We start from the raw sequence: 18,123 nt of genomic DNA, 5'->3' as shown, positions 1-18,123 counted from the left end.
TACCTCAAAGTCTTGATATTGTTCCTCAGTCAGGGATTTCTTTGCTACCACAAGGACCCTCAACCCTTCCCTCGCCATATTGCCACACTGCGGAGGAGAAATTGCAAACTTGGTCAGGTCACATCTGAAGCTAGGGATTGCAAATCAGAGATCCTTATTTAGTTTGTGGGACAGATCCACTTTGTGGGTCTGTGGGTCACTTTCACCTGTCCATTACTTTGACACGAGGTCATTCATCTTCCAAGGAAGAATTGGGAATGCCCTCCAAGGCTCTTGGCTGCTCCTTTGCAGTCACAGTTTTACCTACTCCCCTCTTGGCTTGAGATGTGGGCCAGGTGGGCATGGCTGGGTGGGGGACTAAAATTAGGGCCCTTAGTAAGGGTTCCCCATGCCCAAGATAGGAGGAGAGGGCAGTTTGGATTTCATAATTCTGTTCTTTCACTGAACTGTGTCATGTTTTGCAGCCTTCCCCATGGGTGGTGTGGTCCAAAATGTCTGGAGGGCATCAAGTTCCGAAGGCTGCGATATTGCTACCATAGCTTCTCATTGTTGCTACTATCGCTTCTCAACACAACTCATTGTTTTGAGAAGCAGCTATAATAGCTAAGCCACAGTCTCAGTTATTACTCCCAAGGCAATGATGCACCCCGTTTTCCCTGTACCACTTGACAGTCATTGCACCAAGTGTGGCTTCCCACAAGTGCATTTCCATACCTCTTCCTCTAGCCAGTCATTGTACTGAACAATTCCTGCCATCACCACATCAGCCCCTTTCATGTAGAAGGTTATTTCCCCTGTAGATTCATCCTGGGAGAGAGAGAGAGAAAGAGAGAGAAATGGTTCATAGATTATCTGTTCCAGTGCTACTGCTAATCCATGGTTGTCTGAACCTGGGATTGTGGTGGTTTAGCTCTCCACACCAACCACAAGCTATGTCCTATGATTTGCAGGTCATGGGGTTTGGGGGGGAGAGGTAAACCAGGGACCTAAGTTCAGATGACATGTAAGTCAAACCATGGCTTGCAACAGCACAGTATCAGAACAACTGAAGAGGAGCAAAGCAAACACAATCTCTTCTCCCAGAGCCCATGCATTTGCGCTAAGGCACGGTTTGGCTTAGGATGGCATGCAGCCCAGTCCACCCACAGTTTCTAGGGGTTAGTACTAACAAGCATCATTAAATGGAATAGTTTTTTTTTCTGCTGTACCAATTGAGATTGCAGGAGGATGCTCAGATGACTCAGTGCTCCTCCATACAATACAATTAATCCCCTACTTATGCAAAACTAGCACATCAAAGGGAAGGCCTAGACTTCTCCCTGACATGCTATCTTTCTATGGATGAGGAATTTGTTTTGAATGAAAGAGCACTCTCTGACGTGAGCCCACAACTCCCAGAAGCCCCAAGCAGTTCGAAATTTGTTAGGCCTCCCTTTTCAATCAATACTGATGGGTGGAACTCTCTATGCCCAATCCTTAACAGAGCCAAGGCAACTTCCTATCTTGCGCTGCATGGCAGAGATCAGTTTTGAACAACGATGTCTCTTTTAGCAGCTTGAAGTGTAGCTCTCTGGCCAAATCTTTTGTAATCTGAGCTCAGCCTGCAAGCTTCTTCAGGGCCACGATGTCCCATGGTTGCAACCCAAAACCAACATAAGCATGCTTAAGTTGCCCACTGAAGCCAATGGCCTTGCAGCTGCTCAAAACTGTGTTGGGATCATGGCCAAAGCTTTTGAAGAACTGCTGGGTGCCATATTGTTGTTCAGCTGTGGCTTTCAACCTATTTCTGCAAAAGGGTCAACTGTCAATGTAAACACAGGACGATGTAAACTTCCAACTCTGAGAGAGGCCAGGGGGAAAAAAACCCACTCTAAAATAAAAAGAAGATCCCTGGCATTAGTTAAGATAGATGTTTGCGTATAAAATGATTTAAACTGTTAAGAAGCGTTTTAACAACTTTTCGGTAGGAAACTGAGCAGAGACTCCACTTCCTGTGGTGTAGAACTAGCTTTAAGATAGTTTAGATCTTTTGTCCAATATAAATACTGTATCAACTATCTCCTTGCATTAGTCATTTCCTCTCACCAAGTTCAGTAGGAGGTGAGCACGTTCCCATGTTATGGCACGATTACAAGTATAAATCTGCAGAAAGATTTGCCAGTTGTATTGTTTCTCTACCACATCTTTTTCCACCATGGTCTGATTTTGGCTAAGGTTCAAAGGCCTTCTCTCCCCGCACCACCTTCCCCCAAACTCCCATTTGACATATGACAATAGTGCTCTCTGAGCTGCTAAGAAAACATGCTCCATTCCAGTTGCTGAGAGAGAGAGAGAGAGAGAAGCAGAGAGAGAGAGAGGAAACTTTTGTGGTCGGATAAACAACTGCTTCTGTCACCAACGAGAGATGGCAGCCACGAGAGATGGCTGAGTGGTTTGCTTTAAGGGGGCCTTTTGGAACAGACATCTTTAGAGCAGCGAATGCTCTTGCCACCATATTTTAAGCAACAGACACTAAAAAACCAAAGAGAGTGAACAGGGTTTGATTCAGACTTGTTCCACAGTGAACGGAGAGGCTCCTTCCATTTATGCATGGAACCCAGACCTGACTGAAGCTTGTTGCTGAAGGAAAGGGCTGAGAAACTGATTTTGGGGGCAATTCCTCATTACTTCTACAGCCCCCAACACTTCTCATCCTGAAGCAAAGTTCTTAACCCGAGGTACTATTTCTGGGTTAGTGGAGTCTGTAACCTGAAGCATATGTAACCTGAAGCATCTGTAACCCGAGGTGCCACTGTATACTGCTTGATTATTAAAAATAAAATACAAAAGCAGAAGCAAAACCCTCAGAGCGGTTCTGGTTTCATGTCTTCCAGTTTCATAGAATCATAGAATTGTAGAGTCGAAAGGAACCCAATCTAGTCCAATCCCCCTGAAATGCAGGAATCTCAGCAAATGAATTCATGACAGATGGATGTGCAGACAGCAATAATGTGGTAACTTTGGGGAAGCATTGCAGAACAAACTAAAGCAGAATAAATCCACCGCTGACACACTATTATTGAGTCAAGAACTTGCTGCAAAATATGCCCACAATAAAACACCAGTCTGAAGGCATCTCATCCCACCCATAAATTGCTATTCCTTCCTCTGCCAATTATTAGCAAGCAAACCTTCAGAGGCAGCTTGAGAATTTGAAAAGGGTATTTGAATTTTTTCACTCCGCTCCAAAGGCTAGAAGTAAACAGCAAGCATCTTTGAACAGCCACTAAAGAATGATTGTGCATATGACTGGAGAAGCATTCCTCGATAAATCTCCATGTTGTAGAAAATAGAACTACTGTATCCTTTTCTTCACCCGCAACCACTAAACATGAAGTTTCAGAAAAGCGTAAGTCTGCATATCTCCGGCCAAAGAGACGTGTCAAAGTTCTACCACATGCATAGAAGTGGTAGAAGCAACTGAGAGTTTCATCTGAGGTAGCGCTACGTCAAAGTCACTGAGTGGTATGCTTGCTCCACTGATGTTTTGCGCAAGGGGAACATTGCTGCGCGTGAGAATGCATAAGCAGCCTGCTGGTAACACTGCTGCATGACAGATTATGCAATCTGTTGTGTAAAGGGTTTCTGCTGACACACCTGTTGTGTTGGACTCCTCTGTTGCACAACATTGAAATCCACCTGTCTGCTAGTGCAAGAGCCCTTGTGTCAGCAGATGGAGAATGCTGGAAACAGCCCTTATAAGCTCAGGAAACAAGAAGCAAGATGCATCAACGTCCCTTGGCAAGACAGCAGCACCTTGTGGACCTCTCAGTTCTTCTATGTATCCTGTGCCTTCATTAAGCAAGGAATGTTTCAGCAGGCAGATAACTCTCTCTCCCCCCCCTACTGCTATGGAAGAAGCTGAGCTAGCTGAGATTCCGCTAAATGAAAGGCAGAGAATCGCAGTGGAGTCAGCAATCCTATCCACGCAGTCAATGGCCAACAGGTAATCAAGTCCACTGCTAATAGTACCACATCTTCTTTGCTGAACCTTCAGTGCACAAACTGATGCACATGCAGTCAAATACAGTGGTACCTCAGGTTACATATGCTTCAGGTTGCATACGCTTCAGGTTACAGACTCCGCTAACCCAGAAATAGTGCTTCAGGTTAAGAACTTTGCTTCAGGATGAGAACAGAAATCGTGCTCTGGCGGCGCGGCAGCAGCAGGAGGCCCCATTAGCTTAAGTGGTGCTTCAGGTTAAGAACAGTTTCAGGTTAAGAACGGACCTCCGGAACAAATTAAGTACTTAACCTGAGGTACCACTGTATTCCAGAACTGTTTCACAAACCTGCTATGAATGGGCTTAGCCAGGATTTTTGTTGGGGGGGGGCAGAACTGACGCGATTGGTCAGTTAGTTAAGTATTTCTATTGTTTTACTTGATGGGGGGAAGCGGCCCCTCCCAGCCCCGCCTTGACTATGCCCATGCTGCTATGATTTCAGCTATATAAAAGAGAATGGAGGAAGTCGAGGCCAACTGCTGACAACCCCGTCCTAGTGCCTGGCAGCTATTTCCTCCCCCATCAGATGGAAGCTTCCAGTTCCTGGACATCTATTCACACCTAGCAGCTGCCTGTGGGTTTTTCAGAACAGTGCAAAATGAAAGCAAGGCTGTAAAAGCTGATAGTTGGTTGAATTTAAAAGCACTGTGTGCCCAAGTGGCTTGCTGATATAGGTCCTGATATTCTAGCAAACTCCAACAAAAGGCTTCCAATGAAGATGAGCAACAGCAGCAACAAAATCTCATGGTGACTTAAAGAACAGATTTATTTCGCATAAGCTTTGTGGACTTGCTGAAGTGGAATGTAATAATAATAATAATAATAATAATAATAATAATAATAATAATAATTTATTATTTATACCCCGCCCATCCGGCTGGGCTTCCACAGCCACTCTGGGCGGCTTCCAAAAGAATATTAAAATACTATAATACATCAAACATTAAAAGCTTCCCAAAACAGGGCTGTCTTCAGATGTCTTCTAAAAGCCTGGTAGTTGTTGTTCTCTTTGACATCTGGTGGGGGGGGGGTTTCCACAGGGAAGGCGCCACTTCCGAGAAGGCCCTCTGCCTGGTTCCCTGTAACTTGGCTTCTCGCAGTGAGGGAACCGCCAGAAGGCCCTCGGTGCTGGACCTCAGTGTCCAGGTAGAACGATGGGGGTGGAGACGCTCCTTCAGATATACTGGACCAAGGCCATTTAGGGCTTTAAAGGTCTGCACCAACACTTTGAATTGTGCCTGGAAACGTACTAGGAGCCAATGTAGGTCTTTCAAGACCGGTGTTATGTGGTCTCGGCGGCCGCTCCCAGTCACCAGTCTAGCTGCCGCGTTCTGGATTAGTTGTAGTTTCCGGGTCACCTTCAAAGGTAGCCCCACGTAGAGCGCATTGCAGTAATCCAAGCGGGAGATAACCAGAGCATGCACCACTCTGGTGAGGCAGTCCGCAGGCAGATAGGGTCTCAGCCTGCGTACCAGATGGAGCTGGTAAACAGCTGCCCTGGACACAGATTTGACCTGTGCCTTCATGGACAGCTGTGAGTCCAAAATGACTCCCAGGCTGCGCACCTGGTCCTTCAGGGGAACAGTTACCCCATTCAGGACCAGGGAATCCTCCATACCTGCCCGCCTCCTGTCCCCCAAAAACAGTACTTCTGTCTTGTCAGGATTCAACCTCAATCTGTTAGCCGCCATCCAACCTCCAACCGCCTCCAGGCACTCACTCATAATCCATGAATGGTCGTGCCATAGTAAATGTGTTGGCCTTCCATAGCTACCCCTCTATGCAAACTGACAGGCACAAAGTTAAAGATACATATATGTATAATATATATTATTTTAAAACCACGCTTAAAGTGGCTCATGCTGGTCTCCCATCCAAACAGGTCCACACCTGCTTAGCTTTAACACTGATGGCCCACCATGTGATCTCTGCCCATTTCCAGGGCCCAGGAAATAGTTCTTTGCAGAGCTAATGCCATGGCCAATGGTGAATTCCTGGATTAAACCTTACCTCTGCCTTGACCTCACTAAGTTGCCTCAAGCAAATCATTATTTCTCAGTTGCATCCCCACCCGTTCAAATGCAATTACACACACCTTGCAGGGTTGTCGTCAGGCGTGGAAAAACTCACAACTCTCCCCACCCATCATGTTATTCTATCGATGGCCCTGTGAAGTTGGCTGGTCTAAGAAAGAGTGGCTGGCCCAGCATCACCCAGCAGGTCTCATGGCTGGGAGAGGGGGAAAATCCGGTCCCAAACCAACATTTTTAACCATTATGCCACACAGTAACAGTAGTTACTACTTGGAGCAACTTATTCGAAATTTGTAAGATAAAAAAAGGTATTACATATACAGTGAACTATCTGAGTGTTTCATCCCTCAAGTTCAAAGTTACCTGCCTTTGCAAATGTAGGTGCCCCTTTTCCCCAAATGCAAAAGCAAATTGTCAACTTGATGTCTATAGGAAACAAGCATGCGCCACAACTCATAGCATTTATTGTTATTTGTTGGTGACAAGCAAAGATCGGAATCCACAGAAACCACGGCATTTAACTCCACCCTCTTGGCTGACAAGCACTTGACCTTCTGCTGTGGTTGTAATGTAGAGCGCTTGACCTTATTTCCAAACCCAGTGCTTGAAAGCAAAACCCAGTACTAATGTGGTCTTGCAGATCTGTGGTTGTGAATCAAGCAGCTTTTTAAAAAATATCAAATCTCAGCCGAGGGAGAGCTGATAAAATCTTGACTCTTCTGTGATAACCTATGGATTTAATTTGCTTTTGGCGGTTTTTGCTACCGTTTTGTACAACTTACCCGGACAATGATCCCCATCCGTTTGCTTTCGTACGTGAACGGGAAAATCTGGAGGATGGTGTAGTTTAAGATGTGGCCGCCAGGAGTCCTCAGCTGCACAGAAGACTGATCTCTGCCCACCAGTGTTAAGCCTATGCTTTCTGTCCACTGCACCAGGGCCACCTAAACACAAGAAAGGTCAAAGGTCAGGTAGACGGCTAAGCTTAGAGGGTGATGCATATGGAACAGGAGAGCAATGGGACGAGGAAGTTACTCAATTGATAACCGTACATTACCCCCACTGGAGTCATCTGTTGATGTTGCTGCTGCTGCTAAACATTCAGGTAAAAATGCATGGACCACAGCAGTGTTTGCATTTCTTCACTGGCACAAATGAGGTTAAAAATCTCAATTTTGCTAGTGCTGGGATTTCTAAGCATAGCTGGGAAATCAAAACTACCAGCGCATGTAGTTCCGAGGTCAGAATATTCCTTCGTCCCTTAAATGGACGGGGCGGAATGTCATTTTCAAATCGAAAAAAATTATGGATCCTACCTTTAAATTCATTCATATATTACAACAATCTGGATCCTACCTTTTTACGCTGAGGGCACTCAAGGAAGATCATACAGTAATTATGCAGCTGCCATTAAGAAGCCACTGAAGAACTTTAAGAGCATATTAGCAATGAGCTGCTGTTAGGATCATATACAGTGGTACCTCGGGTTACAAACGCCTCAGGTCACAAACGCTTCAGGGTTACAAACTCCGCTAACCCGGAAGTAGTACCTCGGGTTGCGAACTTTGCCCCAGGATGAGAACGGAAATTGCGTGCCGGCGGTGCAGTAGCAGCAGGAGGCCCCATTAGCGAAAGCGCGCCTCAGGTTAAGAACGGTTTCGGGTTAAGAATGGACCTCCAGAACGAATTAGCCCGAGGTACCACTGTACTGAGTTGGATCACTAGATCACCCAACCCAGTATTGCCTACATTGACTGGCAGAGGCTCTACAGGGTTTCAGGATTCTGAAAAACCGATACTTCACTGAACTTCAGCCCTTCCCAGCTTAAAAGTATTATTATTATAGAATTTATATAGCGCCCTATACCCGGGGGTTTCAGGGCAGTTCACAGAAAAGATAAACATCAAAACAACTCTCTCTCTCTATATATATACAGTGGTATCTCGGGTTACATACGCTTCAGGTTACATACGCTTCAGGTTACAGACTCTGCTAACCCAGAAATAGTGCTTCAGGTTAAGAACTTTGCTTCAGGATGAGAACAGAAATCGCGCAGAGACTGCAGTGGGAGGCCCCATTAGCTAAAGTGGTGCTTCAGGTTAAGAACAGTTTCAGGTTAAGTACGGACCTCCGGAACGAATTAAGTACTTAACCCGAGGTACCACTGTGTGTGTGTGTGTGTGTGTGTGTGTGTGTGTGTGTATATATATATATATATATATATATGTTTTCGTAGATTTTCACGGGTACAGGAATGCAGGTTTTGGTGTCCTCGGGTGTCTTCCCGTGTAAAAGTTGGGGTGTCTAGGCGACGTTTCGACGAGGTCTCACTCGTCATCTTCAGGCTGGTGCTTTCGGCTTCTTGTAACAAGAAGCCGAAAGCACCAGCCTGAAGATGACGAGTGAGACCTCGTCGAAACGTCGCCTAGACACCCCAACTTTTACACGGGAAGACACCCGAGGACACCAAAACCTGCATATATATATATATATATATATAATCAAAATAACAACAACAACCCAATAAGCTTGCCAAAAGGAAGACAGTGATCAGGCCAGGTGTACATCCCATGAGAGAAGATGTGCCACAATCTTGGAGACACAACTAAGAGACCTCTCCAGAGGGCACAAGCCTCTCTTCCCCTTATTCAACAGCTGAAAGGCATTCTTGGACAGGATTGCGTAAATGGAATATCCTTTCTGGGAACTCTAACTCTTTTGGGGAATAGGGGTCTGCTAACAAACTTCAGCACCATTAACAAACTACAGTTCCCAGGGGTCTTTGGCAGGAAGCCACGGCTGTTTGAAGTAGTATGATACTGCTTTAAATAGACAGTACAGTGGTACCTCTGGTTAAGAACTTAATTCGTTCTGGAGGTCCGTTCTTAATCTGAAACTGTTCTTAACCTGAAGCACCACTTTAGCTAATGGGGCCTCCCACTGCAGTCGCTGCGCGATTTCTGTTCTCATCCTGAAGCAAACTTCTTAACCTGAAGCACTATTTCTGGGTTAGCGGAGTCTGTAACCTGAAGCGTCTGTAACCTGAAGCGTATGTAACCTAAGGTACCACTGTAATTATTTGCCCAGAATAATAAAATCTCACCAGTTTTGATTACTGGGGTACTCAGGAATAAATAGATTAATGATCCCAAACCCCAGTTTTAAAATACAGCGTTACGCTATTTGGGATCGCTCAGTTGGTAGAGCATGAGACTTTTAGTATCAGGGTCATTGGTACGAGCCCCACATTGGGGGTTGGACTAGATGACCCTTGGGTCCCTTCCAACTCTACAATTTCATGTTTCTAATATGGATAATTTATTGCGTGCCCTAACAAGCTCTAGAAATTGTTTGGCGATAACAAGTCCTTGTCTTTGTTCTGCCTATCTTTCCCCAAACCTTCTACAATGCAAGCATGTAGCATTAAAGAGCTTTGTTGCAGGTTGTTCTATTGCTCATTGTCTTCATAACCCCCCAGATAAGACAGTTATCCCAGACATCTGATCATTAAAGCTTAATAAGTAACACTAATCAGATGCTTTTCTCTGACCTCTGTTCCTCTTTCTTCAAATTTCACATTCCAGTTTTAAACTCCAAGCGGGAACTGCAACCAAAATGTTGCAGCAGGAAGTGTTCCTGGTCAGGGTTCAGCCAGCCAGCCCTGGAGTCTTCCTGGAAACTCCATTCCATCTGCCCTCCCACAATATGTTTCCTATTTTCCATTCCCACTGAGCATACTTGGTCCTCATAAGGTGGCACAATTGCAAATCAGCCTTATTTTATTTTATTATATTTTATGTGCACTTCTGCAAACCTTGGGGTTTTCCTAAGCCTGCTGATACTTCCTCCTTCTGTAGGTGTGGGAAACCTGTGGCCCTCCAATTGTTGCTGGACTACAACTCCCATCAGCCCCAGCCAGCATGGGCAATGATCAAGGATGATGTGATTTGTAGTCCATCAACAGCTGGAGAGGCCGGTTCCCACCCCCCTTTCTCCAGTGGGTGGCTGGTGCCATTTTTGCTACATAAGGACCCACAGTCTAGGCGCTTCCATATTGTCGCTATTTTGGGTTGCGATTCAATCGCACAGCAGCAAATCCAGGTTGTACAATTCATATTAACGCGCAACTTTTGTGCAACAAACACACTCCACCACAAATTTGCTTTCACACCCAAGAGGAATATCTGCTGCAGACTTCACAAAAGCAAAGCAATTCAAATTCATTTCCTTCCACAAGAGGCAACTAGAAGACACATAGCGGTTTTGAGAATGAGGTACGAGCAGCGCTTGAAAGCCAACATCTGAGCCTTTGCCCTCAAACAGAAATATAGGAATAAAAACCTCACCAGGTTGCTTTACAAATACTAAATGCTCCAAACATTCTACTGTCTTATGCAATATTTACTACTCTTAGCTAGGAATGTTACACCCACCGGCCTATCTTCCTAAAAGGAAGATTTTGGACTTTGAGCTGGGAAAAAGAGTGGCACTTAGCCTAGAAAAGAGAAACTTCTGGGAATTTGGAGCTGAGGCAGTTTCAGAAGTGGTCCTGTTTCTGTAGAGCTAACTCTTCCAGTTTATAGGGACTTGCTGGCCTACCCACTCAACCTGCATATTTGTAAACAATCTATGGAGGGATAAAGTGGGGGACGGACGGACAAGGACAGCGACCATGATCCTATAAAACCATCCCAGAATTTCCACCCAGGGAAACAATGAGCACGAAACAATATTGGGTTTCATTCAATCCTAGTCCTACTCAGAGTAGACCCATTCAAATTGATGGGCCCTGCAAACTCCATAACATTGATTTCTTAGTACAGTGGTGCCTCTGGTTACGTACTTAATTCGTTCCGGAGGTCCGTTCTTAACCTGAAGCACCACTTTAGCCAATGGGACCTCCCACTACCACCGCGCGATTTCTGTTCTCATCCTGAAGCAAAATTCTTAACCCGACATACTATTTCTGGGTCAGCGGAGTCTGTAACCTGAAGCGCATGTAACCTGAGGTACCACTGTATGTTGGCTGCTTGGCCATTCATAATAAACATACATTAATTCATTGGGTTCAATGGGTCAACTCTAAGTAGGACTTTGCTGGGCAAAAGCGGATCGTTGCTACACTTTATGAATTACTGCTCTCTACAGATTTTCAGCCTTCCGCAACTCCCCAGCTCATCTGACTGAGCGTTAACTCTTTCCGTTCACTGAATTGTGTCAAGCCGAAAAATCAAAGGCTATTAAAACCACTTCAGAATCAAAGAGAGAGAAATGGACCCCTGTTTGTCATTAGTCGCTGCCCCACGCTTCAACTGGGCTGCCTGGTCCCAGGAACTGCCGCTGCTGGCAACACATCTGATCTGCACATTCTTTCACATCCTCGAGCACATCGAAGTGTCCTCAGGGTTAAAGGCCAGATTGCCAGGATTCCTCCCGGGCGAGTTATCTCTGATCTGATTCTACCTATTACATTTCCCCTCTCTGTTACTGTATGGCCTCAACCTGACAGGAGCACAGAGCCCCAGAGGCTGTAACTGATCTCTCAATAAAGATGCTTTCAGGAGTCTCTGCCCAGGAATGCATACAGGAAACAAATCTAGGAAATCCTGCTTTGTGTTTCAGGAAATGAATTCTGTGCCAACTGGTAGAAATTACCCTTGCTGTTCAAAAGTTTGGGGGGGGGGAGGAAAACACCTCCAAGGTTTTGTTCCGATTCAGAGGGTAAACTGACCTTCCTGCCTTAACAATCTTTTATTGCTATAGGATTTCAAAGGCGGAGTTTGGACGCCTATTAAAGAGGCTTTTCGTGGAGTCATCCTTAGGGAATTGCTGGTTCATAGCATCTTGTATTTGAAGGTTCCTGGAAGCATCCTGGTCTTACTAAGCAACCATCTGTTGCAGAGCTGAGACAGTGTAAATGATATGTGTATTTCATATTGCTTAACACTTGCTGTGCCAACTGCATCCCCCCTCAAAACTGATTCTTATCGTCCTTCCCTTTAGAGGTATCAGATTTGTCCCCCACACAATGCTCAATAATGTCTTATTTATTTGTCCTGACCTGCTTAAGATCTATTTATTGTGGCAGGGCTTTGGAGCAGGGCAGGAGTGACAACATTTGTATACCATAATCTAATGTGGATTATTACTGTACAGTGGTACCTCGGGTTAAGTACTTAATTCGTTCCGGAGGTCCGTTCTTAACCTGAAACTGTTCTTAACCTGAAGCACCACTTTAGTTAATGGGGCTTCCTGCTGCCGCCGCGCCACCGGAGCACAATTTCTGTTCTCATCCTGAAGCAAAGTTCTTAACCCGAGGTAATATTTCTGGGTTAGCAGAGTCTGTAACCTGAAGCGTAAGTAACCCAAGGTACCACTGAAGTGTATCTGAAGAAGTGTGCATGCACACGAAAGCTCATACCAAGAACTAACTTAGTTGGTCTTCAAGGTGCTACTGGAAGGAATTTTTTTATTTTGACTATGGCAGACCAACACGGCTACCTATCTACTACTGGAACCAAGGTACCACTGTATTGTTTACTTCATTCCACAGTTCTACTTTTGCTTTTAATGTTCCATTTTAGGGTCCTTGAGATCTCATGAGAGGAAGGGCAAAGTGTAAGAAATAAAAATCACCCATTAGGAATTTGCTTTTAAAAGGAAATGAGATTCTTGTACATTTTACTTATTTTGTAATTGTCATTTGTGCATTTTCTAAACAATGGCAAGGCAGTCTGGGCAGGACTGATGGTATAGACTAGAAGCTCCTCTCTTGATAGGGTTAGATAAATGGTATTCTTCTAAAGAAGACGCAGGTGGTGCTGTGGGTTAAACCACAGAGCCTAGGACTTGCCAATCAGAAGGTCGGCAGTTTGAATCCCCGCGATGGGGTGAGCTCCCATTGCTGGGTCCCAGCTCCTGCCAACCTAGCAGTTTAAAAGCATGTCAAAGTGCAAGTAGATAAATAGGTACCGCTCCGGCGGGAAGGTAAACGGTGTTTCCGTGTGCTGCTCTGGTTTGCCAGAAGCGGCTTAGTCATGCTGGCCACATGACCCGGAAGCTGTACGCTGGCTCCCTCGGCCAATAAAGCGAGATGAGCGCCGCAACTCCAGAGTCGGCCACGACTGGACCTAACAGTCAGGGGTCCCTTTACCTTTACCTTATTATTCTTCTAAATACCATCAAATCTTCCAGCACTGATGCTGTCTGAAATTTAACAGCTATGCACAGATCCCGACTAGCAATAATATCAATAGCTACATTTGAACGAACACAGTTTACAGGAAGTCAAACCATCGTTTCCAAGGCACGATTTACCTCATCAGGACTAGCGGCTTGGTACACCCTGCAAGAATCTTCATAGTGCCGCTCGGCTTCAGCCTGATCCGTCACACCATTCGATTCATAGACGGGAGTCACATTGTGGCAGAGGGCGATCGCTTTCACTGCCTCGTGGACTCTGCTGCTCAGGGTTTTTCGTACCTTGGTAGCCAGGGTGGGGCCTTTTAAAGCAGGTGGCTCCTGAGACTGCTAAGAAAAGAGGATAAAGCACAATTATATTAGCTAGGAAAAAAAGACCTGGCTTTCATTAATACTCGTCATTTGCATAGGGGAAGGGTGGGAAGCCTAGGAATACAGGCTGAGATCCTTGATGAACAAATACAGATTTGGTTGCAAAAAAATATGCTGAAGAATGCAAAAATAGGTCACCACGGCCACTGCAAGCCAGGACCTGGTGTCAGGGACTGGCAAGACGCTGACAACTGACATCAATGGCATGTGGTTAAGGCCATTGCTCCAGAATGATGGAAGCTGAAGTTCAACAACATGTGGCAGGCCACATATTCCGCATTCTCTGCAGTCTAGAAGCCCTCACAAGACCTTGTGTGCTTCACCTTGCCTCATCTGTGGGTCAGGCCTGCTCATGAGTCACTGAAAGACAGGGAACTAAGGCTGAAAGTGACCAAGTTGAGCAAACCCTCTATAGCTCAGTGGGGATTCCAAACCAGGATTTGAATTCAGATCTATATCCAAAACCAATGCCCTCTCCTCCAAACCACAATGGACTCTCAAAATCAGTATCAAGTGAATATTTTTAAATGCTTCCATGCCAATGAAACCTATTGTGAAACTTTTACATAAATCTGGAAAGGAAGCAGACTTGTGGGATCTCCGTTTTCTTGCTAATGTTATGGATTATTATTGTTTATTTCTGGTATTAGCTGCTTGCTACACAAGTGACTTACTAGACTCCTGAAGCCCACCTACTGGAGTCAGGTGCAAATAGTTGCTTGGAGGTATGTGGGGCAGGAGAGGCTAGAATTAGGGAAGAGTATGTGCTTAGCCCAGAAGCTTCTTCCCAGTATCAGAACTGAGCCCACAGTCCTCATTGCATAAAAATCCACTCCAGATCTTCTCATAAACTTTCCTTCAGCAGCCTAATTTAGGGAAAAACCAGGCATCACCTTTGCCATACAAAGAGGTAATTTTAATATTTTAGTGTTTTATCTTTTGTATGTTTTAAAAGTATGGCTGTGAATTTTTCATTATTTTCATGTTGTTGTTTTTCTTTTGTAAACTGCTTTGAGGGTTTTCTGTTGTTTTTTTAAATCAAGCAGTGTATAAAATTCTATGGAATAAATACAATTTGCCCTTGTGTCATTGAAAGGGGGTATTCAGTTACATTCTACTCAGAGAAGACCTATTGAAATTAAAGACTCAGTTTCCAACTTGGAGAGAGAGGTAATAGAAAGGCAACAATTCAAAGGCAAACTACGTCAGAAACTCTGAGTCTAGTTTTTGCGGGGCAGAAGACCCTCTTATTATTATTAAATAATTAAAAAATGGGAGTCAGAAATTCCTACCAATCTGCAATCACCTAAAGATCGACCATTGGATCCCAATTCTGCCCACTCCAGTTTGCAGCAATAAAAGAGATTCCTGACCTGAGACAACTGTACCTAAGTTTTCCTAGTTGGTCAGGAAAAATAGGTTTCTTACAGATCCCGCCACCAGTTTGGCCTCTAAAACTTAGCCCCATAAAGGTCTTTTCAGTGAAATCCCTTTCCTCAGCGAGAGACGGATAATTTGAAATGAACAGGGTTTTATGTTCGTTAACACACAGCCAACCGAAAAAGAAAAAACAGATGGGTCAGCATAGAGGTAGGTCGAAAGCTGATCGTTTTGATTTTTAATACTATTTTTAGAGTCTGCATCGGACCTTCCAGGTAATTTTACAATTACTAAATTATGCTGGCCACAGGGGGAACATATAGCCATCCAGTTTCCTGCTCTGTTAACCTCTTGTGTCAAGAGGACAGAAGTTTCACTTCCAGGTCAAAGGGCATAGCATGGTAACAATAATTAGAGCAATGAATCAGAACTACAGTTTAAATGAATCATGGCCAGCAAATGCTTCCAATTACCAAAGAATCTAACCTTTTAATTATATTTAAACTTATACTTGCTTGGAAGCTCTCTTTAATGTGGTTAGGGGCTGCTTTCCTCGTTCTTAAATAAAGCTGTATTAGTTAAAGTTGGGTTTTGAATACAGGTTGATACATTGAGCTGCCTGAATACTGCCTTACTCAGTACCATGAAAGCATGAACAGAAGTGGAAAGGGACCTGCACATCTAATTTTCATGGTTTCAGTTATTGTGCGAACGCGAGACCACAACTATTCAACTATTCAACAACAACAACAACTTACTGAATTCTCAATGAAAAGGGAAAATCTGGATTAACTACATGAAGAATATGGGTTGCCATTTTTATTCTGACATTGTGCGGAGCTCACCTGTGTATATATACTAAATATATGGCTCTGAACTTCATCCATGGAATCTAGTCCATAAGCAACTGTTCCGAGATGAAGGCGTTTGAAAACCATCTCATTCTGCGTCAGGGTCCCTGGAACAAGTGCAGAATTATAAAGTCAAGATCCAAGTAAGTGCAAAAAGGTGGCAATGGCTGTTTCTCTCACACACACATACCCATGCTATCGCATTTAAGAAGAAAGGAAAGGCCACACTCCTTTCATTTTTCCTCTTCATTTTTTTCCTCATCAGAAGGTTGTTTATTTACTTATTTTACTAATTCAAGTCATTTACAGACCACTTCCAACCAGCAGATCTATCAACTAGAACAACAACAACATCCCAGGTTTGTAAATATATCATAAACATACAGTGGTGCCTTGCAAGACGAAAATAATCCGTTCCGCGAGTCTCTTCGTCTAGCGGTTTTTTCGTCTTGTGAAGCAACCCTATTAGCGGCTTAGCGGATTAGTGCTATTAGCGGTTTAGTGGCTATTAAAGGCTTAGCGGCTAAAAGGCTATTAGCGGCTTAGAAAAAGGGGGGGGAGTGAAAAAAATCGCAAGACTCGCAAGACGTGTTCGTCTTGCAAAGCAAGCCCATAGGGAAATTCATCATGCGAAGCGCATCGAAAAACGGAAAACCCTTTCATCTAGCGGGTTTTTCGTCTTGCGAGGCATTCATCTTGTGGGGCACCACTGTATTCTTAACCATTAATGAAAAAAAAGAAAATCTACATACAGATAACACAGCACAATAGCCATGTATGTATCAATAATCTTCTATCAATATGGAATTCTAAAAAAGAAAAAAAAGTATTTATTCTCTCTCTCTCACACACACACACCCCCCCTTAAAACAAAAATCAAGCTCCCTATAATATTCTGCCCACACAATTGCTCTCACAACCTTGCATTTTCATCAGCCACACAACCACTTTGAGAGGCAGCATGGCGTAGTGCTTAGATTTTCAGGCTAGGACGAGAGTTCAAATCCCCATCTGCAAAGCTCACTGGGTGACCACGGGCCAGTCACTGCCTCTCAGCCTAGACTACCTCACAGGGTTGGTGTGAGGATAATGTGGAGAGTAGGGAGGACCGCGTATACCACCTTGAGCCCTTTGGAGGAAAGGTGGGGTACAGCTGTAATAATAAAATAAACCACCACACCATTACAAGCGTCTCCTTTCCTATTGTTACTGATCATTTCATTCACCTCTAACAATAACCTTTAGCTATGCAAGATGCACATTATGACTCTTTCCCTGCAAAGATTGTATTCATTTTTTTAAAAAAGAAGATTTGTATCCTGCCCTTGGGGGGGAAAAAAGTTTTCCAGAGTAGTGAAAATAAAATAAGAATAATATTAATAAATAAAAAACAGGTCTCTCTCTAACATACCTGTTTTATCTGTAAGTAAATAGGATATTCTTCCAAGTTGCTCTGGGATTGTGCTAGATCGGACTACAGTGCCAGGAATTTTAGAATCCTTCCGGATCATCCAACTGTAAACTATTTTCCCCATGTCAAGGTTGACACGTAAACTGTAGAGAGGTGAGAAAGTCAGCAGGGAAAACAACTGAGGAACAATTCCTGTACAGTTTTTCTGATTGAAATCAATCCCTCCCCCCAAGTTCCTCTGTGGCCCCATGGATTGAGTATGTCAGTCAACTTCCCCCACATAAAACATCCCTTGTACATATGAAATTAGCATGCAGTGTTTCAGGTGAGTTTCATGATTCATGAAACAGTTTTATGTGAAGGCTCAAACTCTCAGAATTCCACTCCTAGGCCCGGTACAGACACTATAAACCGTGGTTTGCCACTTTGTGTGCAAGTGGAAATGTAAAGCACCCAATAACTCGTTAGCAGCAAACAGCCATGTGTTTTTCCATCCAGGCCTGGTTTGGTTTATTACCAAATATGGAAGCTTTAAAATATCATTTTGCGCACAAGGGCAGGACAATGCACACATGCCTGAGCTCATGCTGCCTCATCTGTGTAACAAACCATGGTTTGTTATGATGTCTGAACTGGGCCACAGGTACATTACATGTGGAATCCTACTTTTAGCGTTAGTTCTAAAAACAGCTTTTTCCTGAAACACAGCTTTAATGGCGCTCAGAATAAGGGAGTGGGCTCAGCTTGCTATTTATGGTATAGTTCAAGTAAGGGCCAAGCAAATAAGAAGCTCTGAATAACACAACGAAAGTAATGGGAGGGGAGAATATCA

The 18,123-nt window shown here is 44.2% G+C and overlaps 1 protein-coding gene across 4 annotated transcripts in view; it reads right to left on the bottom strand.

Moving 5' to 3' along the window:
• The window catches only part of ATP9A (ATPase phospholipid transporting 9A (putative)), a 93,449-nt gene that overhangs the window by 29,962 nt on the left and 45,364 nt on the right, over positions 1-18,123 (bottom strand). For 2 of the 4 annotated variants that reach the window (XM_083507959.1, XM_083507961.1), the window contains exons 12-17: positions 17,292-17,434; positions 15,875-15,987; positions 13,395-13,604; positions 6,859-7,020; positions 715-807; positions 4-87 (exon numbers count right to left, since the gene is read on the bottom strand). In XM_083507959.1, coding sequence (XP_083364085.1) covers positions 4-87; positions 715-807; positions 6,859-7,020; positions 13,395-13,604; positions 15,875-15,987; positions 17,292-17,434 — 805 coding nt within the window. Of the gene's footprint in view, positions 1-3; positions 88-714; positions 808-6,858; positions 7,021-13,394; positions 13,608-15,874; positions 15,988-17,291; positions 17,435-18,123 lie in introns of all 4 variants that reach the window. The other 2 variants (XM_083507958.1, XM_083507960.1) reach the window with 1 other exon arrangement.

Source organism: Podarcis liolepis, assembly GCF_965112155.1.
Source record: "Podarcis liolepis genome assembly, chromosome: 6".
In the NCBI taxonomy this organism is placed as follows: domain Eukaryota; kingdom Metazoa; phylum Chordata; class Lepidosauria; order Squamata; family Lacertidae; genus Podarcis; species Podarcis liolepis.
The sequence above is the reverse complement of the archived record's forward strand: the minus strand, read 5'-3'. Positions and strand labels throughout refer to the sequence as shown.